This window comes from Pongo abelii, chromosome 5 (genome assembly GCF_028885655.2).
Source record: "Pongo abelii isolate AG06213 chromosome 5, NHGRI_mPonAbe1-v2.0_pri, whole genome shotgun sequence".
Taxonomy (NCBI): domain Eukaryota; kingdom Metazoa; phylum Chordata; class Mammalia; order Primates; family Hominidae; genus Pongo; species Pongo abelii.
In genome coordinates this window covers 12,220,140-12,230,333 of record NC_071990.2, presented here as the reverse complement: position 1 = coordinate 12,230,333, position 10,194 = coordinate 12,220,140, and the positions used below count along the sequence as shown (strand labels likewise).

Genomic DNA, 10,194 nt, shown 5'->3' with positions numbered 1-10,194 from the left:
TTGTATAATTAGGTAGGTTTTGGGGGGTTGTCTTGCCATTACTTCCTTCAGTCCATTAACATGGATAAAGTATCTCTCACCACACCATCAGCTTAAACTGTTGAATCCTGCCTAATAGCCTGAGTGAGCCAAGTTCATGAAAGAAGTCTCTGGAGGATTTTCAGGTGACGGGAAAGCAGGAGGCTGCTACCCAAGAGAAGACAGAGGTGTTAAAGCTGCTTTTTTGTTTTGTGTTTTTACCTCAATGCAATATAAAATCAACATTTAAGATACAGACAAAATTCTTTATATAATTAGCTTAGACTGTAATATCCTTCTAATTGTCACTTTTCTACGAAACCATCTTTAACCATTTGCCTTTATAATACTTAATCACTTTGGCCCGCTCCTTACAAATTTCAGTAATGATTCAAAATCAGTACAGTAAGGAAAAAAATATTTATTTTCTAAAGTCATTACCTTGACAGGCAAAACAAAGCATGTTCTCAATTTCATTTAGAAATACATATTTTAAAAATACATAGACCAATATGGCCTGCCCAAACAGATATTTAACATGGTAAATATAAGGAATAAATTGTTTGAATATAAATATCTATAAAAAAATAAGTACATCAAAATTCAATCCAACCTCTTTCATTAGCCGGTTATATAAAGGAAAATAATTTTACTGCTTTAAAGCATAACAAACACTTACTTTTCAATATATTTCATAAACAACCCTATACCATTGTGTCTCCAAAAATCAAGGACAGGGAATCTCCTGATTTAATGATCTTTTTTTTCTTATGGATCAGAGCTAGTAGATTACCATGAAAATATTATATCTACTGCTGACACATTAGACCAGACTTCTGCGAGGCTAGGATTTAGTATGGGGGATGGAGGAAGGGGCAGCAGGGGTGGGAAGAGTTTGGGGAGGCAATAATTAAATGTGGGAAATACTTCTGCCAGAGTGCAATATAGGTGAGGTAGACTCATATTCATGAAACATATCCTGATTTATGGTAGTAACAGTTTCATTCAGTTTTGCATTTTACAGATTTAAACAAAAGTCTTTCTTTTTTTTTTTTTTTACTTGCATGTTTGTCTTTTGAGTGTGTTTTCAATTTGTGCATTCCTTAGAAAAATCTTTGCGTGGACTTTGGAGTTTCTCCCTGAAATGTGCCAGGCGCCTGAGTCAGACACAAACACTCCCTTAGGACCTTCGTCAGAAACTCCACCCTTGTGTGGAATCTCCTTCCTCTCTGTCTGGAGGATGCCACCCGAATTCGAATGTGACTGTGTGTTTCTGCTTTCTGAGAGGTCCATTGTCATCCCCAGATGAAAGAAGAGACCAAAGCAGTTACCACGGATGGAAGCCAATGAAGACGGTTTGGGGGAACTCCTTAACCTTTCTTGGAATGTTTTGAACGAGGACGCTGGTCCTTTGCCAGTCAGGAACAAGCAGAGGGATGCTCCTGCTCTGATCCCAGCCAGGGTGGAGAGTGCAGAGTCGGCCACAGGGCTCTCCGTGGAGGCTATGGCTTCAGACAGGCCCCGAAGGTCTGTCACCAATGTGCTCGGTTGTGGGTCACATAACGCTCTCTCGAGGGCTCACCTTTCAGCTTGGGATCATGAAAAATTGATTTGATGCTGTTTCTCATGGTCTCCGACCTAATAAAGCAAGATAAGAGAAAACAAATGTTATTTTTAAAAATCACCCTTTGGCAAAAGAAACATCTAAAATTAGAATCTGGCACAAACAAAACCTGAATCTGGATGTGAACTTTCACCACCCACCGCAACTCTTTGATAAAACCTCAAGTGATATCTATTACCATTGTAAAAATAAAGCCTGCCCCTATGCTTAGAAGGGGAGTGAGGGGTCATATGGCCAAGTCTAAGGGGAAGTGGGCAGTAAATACAGGTTTTAAATAAACTAGAGGTGTTCTGGTTTCTTCCGTAGCCCCATCCCAACCTTCATCACTATGCGACCCTGCCTTGAGGAACTCAGCATAGGTTTTGAATACCTATGGCCATCTTAATAAATTGACAGTGACTTAGTTGAAAAGAGAGAAAAAGAAAAGAAGCCTACAGTAGGCCCAGAGCAAATACTTTATGGCAATTATTTTTAAAAAGATTTTTTTTTTGGCAGGTCTAATGTTTTCCTTTTACAGGAGAAATACAGAGGGAAGAACTGTAATGTTGATTTAATAGTTGGCATAATAAAAGCTCATACAAAATTCCAGGTTAGTTCAGAAACTCATCTTGTGGGGAGCATTACTGGCCTGCGACCATAAATATGGAAACTCTCATAAGCAGGTGTGAAGAAACCGATAGCTGAGGCTGCCCCACAAATCAGTAATAAACAACTCAGAAATAGTTCATGACTGCCTGGCCTGAGCTCAGAACACTTCAATCACAGAACTTCTTGCCACTGGATTTCTAGGAAAAGTTTCCATAGACCATGATAGAAAAATGCAGAACATGTGATAGATCAGAGAGTAGGTTTACTCCTTTGAGCTTGTGAATTCCAAAAAGTTTAGGATTTGGAAGGGTTATCACCAAAGAGCAGCTCAGAGCAACTCTATGATGTTGCCTAATCCAGATCCCTTCTCTGTCCCAGCACATGACTGACCAGGAAAAGAGAGAGCTTTTTGGAATGACATTGGCTCTGCACCAAACACATTTCCCTATTAAAAAAAAAAAAAAGATCATAAACCTGAAAAACAGCATGTTCTAAATTCTACCAACCCTATCTAATGACTTTATTTTTCCTTTGGCCATCTGAATAACTGTAACTTATTGAAGAATTTGATTATCCATGACATTTTGATTCTTTTTCTAAATGTCCTCTCCCCAAAATGATTTTTGATTTCTCAGGGAAAGTGGTAAACACATTGACTCAGAGAGGCAAAGGCTGTATATAACCCAATGACAAAGGCATCTCTGGATATATTTTGGTTGGGAAATCTACATGTAGATGAAATGGTATGTGCTAAAAGTACAGAGGACATCAGTTTGCATTCCAGAGCTTCATGGAAATATTTAAGAGGGATTCTTTTGCTCCTTTTAATCTATAGGATGCATAGATCTCCTCTGCTACTGTTTTCTAAGTCTTTCACCTGCCCGGGTAAGAAGGGCTGGAGGAACAGGCTGCTGGCATCACTGACCGGAAGTAGTTGTTCTTGTGAACCTCTTACCTAATTTTTCTTCCTTCCCTCTTACCTGGTTTGTCTTAGGTGTTCCTCTGAACTTCTTCTGATTTTTCTTCCTCTCACTAACTGCTGATAAATACACTTTTTCCCAAGCTTGGAACAGTCTTTTCCTTTCTTATGATTATTCCAGCCTTTCTCCGTAGTGTCTTCAGCCCTATTAAAATACACAGGGAAAAACATTTCAGCAATGTTATATTCGGCTTTACCCTGACTTTCAATGTCTCTGTTAGTCTCTCTAAAACAGGAAGGCAGTACCATGATAGAAAGGAGTTCAGGAGGCTGTTAAACTGATTGAAAAGCAAAGGTGTTTCTGCTCACCTGAGTTCTTTTCCTGCTTGGCAAAAATTCCAGCACTTCTTGTCTTTTTGGCTAGCACATTGGCATCTATTCTTGCGGTCTGTTGCCTTTGTGGGAAGGAAATTCTCCAAGGCTCTCTTGGACCTAGGGTTTCCAAGTCCATATGGAACAACGTGCCTATTATCCAAAGAGAGAAAGAAACTATATTAGCATAATTAACAGTCTTTAAAAAGACACATGGGCACACCCATTCCACTGGGCACACAAGAAGCTCATCACATAGCACTTGGGAGCGTCATTTCAGAGGGTAAAGTGTAACAACAGCCAGGAACACCTGTGCATCAATGGCCCTGACTGTATGTATCCAGGCAGGAGAAAACAAGTTTTTCTAATTCAGTGGAATTCCATTTCAACTCTTCACAAAGTTCAGTTTCTTTTTACACAAGCAACATTGCTTTTTTGTCAAAAATTAGGACATCTATGCTTGGCATCTGCTTTATATTTTCTTCCTTTTCTAATGGTCTATTTAGTTAACAACTATTTGTGGGTACGCAGTGGGAAGAGGTTTCAATGCAAAACCATGACTCACAGGATTTTTAAAACCTATTTTCAATTCAAACCACGTAGGATACTGCTAAAAGTGCCACCATTCCCCCCACCGACCCCAGTGGCTGGGGGAGGAAGAGGCACATGTTCACACATTTCTCCTGCCAGTCGGTGATATCGTATGGTTGTGGAAGGACCAGAGGGCTCTCCAATAATTTCCAATGTGTCCATTTTCATTCTCATCTAAGAAATAAAGTCCTCCCTTTGGAAGTATCACATTAGTAATTATTAGGCTCCTTGTGGTTTTTGGTGTGGTTTGATATTGTTTGGATTTTGGTCCTCCTTTGCCATAATGGGACGTTGTATGCATAGTAAATGTGTGCTTGTTTATGACTGCTTCTGATAGATGATGAACTAGTGTCCAGGGCAGAAGGGGAAAAACTACTTTTCTTCTCTGTAGGTGAAAGAGAAGCCTATGGACAGTATTTCTCTTTCAGTTCTGAAATGGGCATTTCTAAAGGGAAAATATAGCAGCAAAGGAAATCCGGGCTCCAGTTCTAGCTCTGCTACAAACTCACTCCTGCACAAATGACTTCAACACTTTGAGCCTAGGTGTTTCTATAAGTAAAATTAAGAGATTCTAACCCTCTATACAGTCCCTTCTGCCTGTCAGTCTCCACCCTCCCATGAGAAGCACAGGTTGCACTAACCCACATCTGACCTTGGCAATTATTCCTGAAACCCCATCAGATGCCACTGTGAGAGTGTCCCCCTGAGGCCCTCTCACTGAAAGTTCCTCATTGGAAATGTGCAGCGGCCTCCTGCTTGTCCCATCACGAGTAGCCTGACCTATTAGGCCTCAGAAGACCCTCCCCTTGGTTGCTAAGAACCAAGCTGTCGTTATTTTCAGGAATAGAGGGAAACTGTCCCCACTGAGGCACTAGGGATGTCGTTAGAGTCCCTAGAAGAGAGACTCTAAAACTGGGCTCCGGTGGAGCCAGCACTAATGAATGACTAGGGTTACAATGCCCTCTAGAGACTTACTCGGGAGTGTTGACCCAAATGATGTCCAGGTGGCAGAAGTAGACACACTCTTTATCCATCAGGGAAGAGCAGGAGCAGCGCTTGGACCGGCGGAGCCGCCAGGGTGGACTGGGAGTGGGTTTCTCCCCGCCGTTCTCACCCACCGTGCTGAGCTCAGCGCCTAAGACCGCTGGGGAGAGAAAGAGCAGGTCAGTGGGGGATGTCTCCTCAAACGCCAAGAGACATGCTGGATCACAGTAGAGTCAGAGCTAGCAGAGCAGATAAAAGCAGATGAAGCACACAGCCTGCCATCAGCAAGAAACACAGAAAAAAGGGCTCTTTATTTTTTTCCCTCCTTAACATCACTTCACCTTTTGCCTCCCCCTCATGCCCTTGGCTTATCCACCTTCAGGGAGATTACACAAATGCAGAGGAGACAAACACCTGAAAAGGGACTTCCCCCACCCCTCTTGAAGCAGGCTCAGGGAAATGCTGTGGAATGCTGCCTGTTGAAAATCTGGTTGGCTTCTACAAGGAACTTGGTAGGACAGCACAATCCACTGAAGCTTAACATTGGCACGTGGCTAAAGACAAGAAATCACACTGTTATTCCTAGCTTTGGGGCCACTTCCCCATTCAGGATGACCCTCTCTTTAGGGGGTACCCATCCACTTCACATGCTGTGTAGGGCACAGGGTACCCCAGATGATATATATCTTTTGAAATTAGGTGGGGAAAATGATTGGAGAGAGAAATTAACTATACAATATTCAATTCAGGAGAGTAACTCCATAGAAACCAGTGACCTAACGTGGGGCTGAGAAGCAGGTCAGGGGACCGAAGGTAGGCTGGGTGGATTTTGAATTCCGAATCCCTGGGCATCAGGCTTGTGTGGGATCCGCTGCCTCCCCCTTCTCCACTACTGCCTTGCCTCTTCCTCCTGACAATTTAGCCATGCAGCTTATCTGCCCAATTTTGTACATTTCAAATGATCAGACACATTCCAGGATTTTCATTCCCTTGACATCCTTTCTCTTTAGTCAGGGTCACGAAAAGACAAAAAAAGTGCACTGACCCTAAAAACAGGGGGGACCCGGGCAGATGCACACGCACTGCCTAAATCCTTAAGCAGCCGAGAATTATCCTAGCTCCCCTCCTAGCACAGGTGAATAAAACTGAAAAGAGAGCTCACACTGTTTTGGGTGCCAAAAACCTGCCAAAAGAAACCTAAAGTCAATGATGACAAATTTTAAAGAAAACATCTGCTTCACCCAGAAACCGCCTGCGGGGGGTGGGGGGGGGGCGGTAGTTAGTCAACAGACTTTTGTTCTGCAGGTGATTTTACTGCACATATATTTCTTGAACGACTTGGATAAAATTCCTTGGCTTCAAGCTGGAATGCTCAAATATTTTACACGTTAACACACTATTAAAATAGTGTTTAAAAAAGATTTAAGTTCCTGTATGTCCTGTGTACCTGTATAAACACATATATTACAAACATACATTTGACTAAATTGTATATGTCCATACTCTTCTTATTTTTTAAAAGCCAAGGAAACACATAATGGAATAATAATAATAAAACGATAAGTTATTTTAATGCCATGTTATGGTCAATTGCATCTAATTGTATTCAATAGAGGAATTTTACATTTTACACTAGAAGACAAGTAGCTTTCAGCAATAATTCTCAGACACTTGCTCTCTAAGCTGCAGTCATAAAAAGAAAGGGGAAAATTAGAAGCAAGAAAAGCATGAAGGTGGATAAGAACACATTAACTTGTAATTCCGAGACTTACAAGTCAACGAGCGTGCCTACCTGTTTCTGGAGCTCCTTGGCAAGCCACAAACAGCAGAGAAAAAATCATGGGCAAATAATCCATTCTGAAAAAAAGGGATCAAAAACCTCCCGTTCAAACTGAACCCGAAGGAAAACGAAGAAAAACAGCTTCAGTTCCCTCAAAGCGCTGCGGGTTCCTCAGATCTCAAAGCGATCCTGCAGCCCAAGTGCCCTTTAACGGGGAGAAAAGGCAGTGCCTGCCAGGAGAGAAGGCAGCGAGCGGAGCGTCTGCAGGCGCACGCGGCGGCGGTGGCGAGCCGGGACTGCAGGAGGCGCAGGACCCGTTCGCCTGGCGCAGATGCAGAGGCGCGTCTGACTTGGACAGCTCTCCGCCGGCTTTTTATATTGAACCCCTATTAGAGTGGGGGTAAACAGCTCCGACTTTATTCCAGCCCCAGACAATGTTATTGTGTTATTAGTCACCAACAGGCAACGTGCAGCCGGAGATAAGGCCAGGCCCGAAAGGAAATCACTGCTAACTTCAGAGGCAGACGCCCGCCGTCTGACAATTCGGGGGCAGGGCTAAGAAAAAGAAAATACCCATTAGAGACCTTTGCTAAACCTGCCCGTGCAGTGCTGGAGTCCGCTTCCCCTTTGCAAGCTGCCAGCCCTGGAGTTCAAGAATCAGAAGAGGGGACTCCAGAAAAAAAGTCATACCATTGGTATGAAAAGTATGAGCCACAGTTTAAATAGATTGTATTGTTGTGTGCGGGGAATTTTTTTAATTGTTGCTCGCTTCATTTTCCTTTTATGTCTCTCGGATTCTGGTCTCAGTCAAACAAGGGAATGCTCTTCCTCATCACTCCCCCACTACTGGGGGTCAGACTGTTTTGGCAGATCAACGTACTTTCCTCTTCAAGCCCCTTCCTGCGGGTCTTTTTTGCTAAAGTTCTTTGCATCTATCGGAGAAAGATCCATGAGGGATTGGCAAGAAAGGGGAGCTTAAAAATAACATCAGAGCTCGTTTAGGCACATGCCCAATCTTTTCCCTATCACTGATCAGAAGCCCCGATAAGTTCTTTTGTGTGTCCACACTTCCCCTGCGGAGGAGGCTGATAAACTGATTGAAAAGCAAAGCTGTTTTTCATACAGAACTTAAATCTTAAGATTGGTCGGTGCCACCAATCTTAAGACATGGCGGGAGAAGAACACCAGGGGGAGATGAAGAGCTACAGGGGCTGATGTTTTACTAGGACAAAAAGGAAAACCCTTCTAAATGGCAGGAAAAAACGCAACCTGGCTTGGGGGCCGAGGAGGGTCAAGGAATGGTGCCTAACATAGGAAGGAGGAATGCACCTCAGAATATTCCATTCATTCCCCGCACAAGCAGGGACATATTTTCTGGGACTTTTTTTTTCGGGGGGGGGGTTCTTCATTTAGGGCAAAAAGGTGTTCTTATACAAGGTTAAGTGAATATGCAAGGAAGGTGGTGTTGAGAAGGAAATGCCATTCGAACAACGAATCAGATAATACTTCACATTTAATAATGTGTTTACATTTTCAAAACAATTTCCTGTCTATCTAACCTTGAAATCCCCCCCCGAAGTACACACAGGGCAGTTACTGTACATGTGACATCATGCCTTAATAAAGAAAGCAAAACGTGCATGGAACACATTGGCTTTTTCCACTAGTCCCATTTTTCAGGTTAGACAACTGAGCACCCAGAATTTTTATTTGTTCTCCACCAAAGCGCTCACAGTGGCCCAGTAAGACCTATGGGATAAATTTAGAGTCTCTTCCCAGGGGATGCCATCAAATACACACTTTGTCCATCTCCTCTTTTTGTTTTACTCCAGTTTTTCTGGGGATGGAGGGTGGAATTCAAGCACGGATGAATTTCCAAGACTGGCACAACACACATGCTGGGAAACCTTTTCTCCCTCCTCCTTCTAAAATCAAAAGGACAGTTTTTATCCCAACAGCAAAGCCGTGGGTTTGGAGACACTCAGACCCCCAGACCTCCCTCGAAGTCACAGTTGGGGGAACAGGGACAGTGGCAGCGACAGGTCCATAATGACATGCATCCTCTAAAAGAGCCAGTGAAGCAAGAGTTGGAGATGAGAGAGAGAGGCAAGAACTCTCCCTCCCACACCCACACCCACACCCAGAGATGCCTCCACCCTATCCCCAGGGCCTCTGCCTGGGCCCCTGGCCTCCACTGTGCGCTTACCTCAGCCTAGCCCCGGGGCCCAGGGAGGCCACAGCTCCCCGAGGACAGGCGGCACTGAGCCGGAAGCCAGCGCTGCCACCTGTGCCAGGCAGGGGTGCCCTGACCTCCCTCTCCAAAGCCGACCTTGGGAGAGGAGAGCTGATGTCACATTCACAGGATCCAAGCGGCGCCTCCCCCCCAACACCCCTGCGGAAGAAAGGTGGCCTGGGAAATATGTCTTGGCGGGGATTCCCCCCTACTTTTTTTTTTAACCTTTTGGCAACTTTGACCAAACACTGACAACAGTCAGGACCAACCTGTCCTCAAGGCCCCTACCCGGAAACCACCGCCCACGCCCTCCCAAATATTCTCAGGTCCAGCCTGGGTTCTACTTTAGCTGGAGTCCCGTCTCCCACCCCACTCCACGCCACCCCGCCTTGCTGAGGCTGCCCCTGCAGGTTCCAGCAACGCCCAGCCTTCAGGTGGAGAAGTGGAGCAAAATGAAACTGCCCACGCGCCTCCAACAGCACTCACGCCCCGTCTGTGTCATCCCGTGAATATGAATTGGAAACACAAAACGTGGCCAGCCATCCGCCCACACCTGGCCCTTCTCGAGCTCGGGGAAAGTAAATAGTAAGGAAGAATGCAGGATTTCAGACCTGGAAGGGCTCCACCGTGCCGAATATAATGTTGCCCCTGTCTCTTTGAATCCTGAATTTGCAAGACGTGTGCCTGCGCGCGCGCGCGTGTGTGTGTGTGTGTGTGTGTGTGTGACAGAGAGAGAGAGAGGAGAAGAGAGAGAGAGAATTTCCATGTCTTTTTCTTTGTGTGTCAGGGGCGAGGGTTGGGTGGCACCTGCCTTCTCTGTCCATCTCTCCATTTCTCCCTCTGGCAGCAGCTCCCTTTTCCTCCTGTAGAGGCAGAGGGAAGCCCCACTCAAGCCCACAGAAGGCAGCAAGGGCACTGCCAGGCAGCCTCCCAGCAAGACATTTTCCCAAGAATCAAGAAATGAGGGGAGAAGGAGAACCCCAACAAACCAGTTTTACAAGCTTGATGCCCCCAGCCCTCCTCCACTTAAGGCACTGCTAGATAGAGATGCGGGGAGAAGAAGGAGAGGTTGAAAGAGCTGGACA

At 44.8% G+C, this 10,194-nt stretch overlaps 1 protein-coding gene across 1 annotated transcript; it reads right to left on the bottom strand.

Moving 5' to 3' along the window:
- Positions 1 to 419: 419 nt before the first annotated feature.
- Positions 420 to 7,565, bottom strand: EDN1 (endothelin 1). Its single transcript, XM_002816430.6, has 5 exons — positions 6,889 to 7,565; positions 5,088 to 5,256; positions 3,519 to 3,674; positions 3,211 to 3,354; positions 420 to 1,656 (listed from the first exon to the last, which is right to left on the bottom strand). Exons 1-5 carry the CDS (start codon positions 6,950 to 6,952, stop codon positions 1,551 to 1,553), a joined length of 639 nt encoding a protein of 212 aa, XP_002816476.3. The 5' UTR covers positions 6,953 to 7,565; the 3' UTR covers positions 420 to 1,550.
- Positions 7,566 to 10,194: the final 2,629 nt, after the last annotated feature.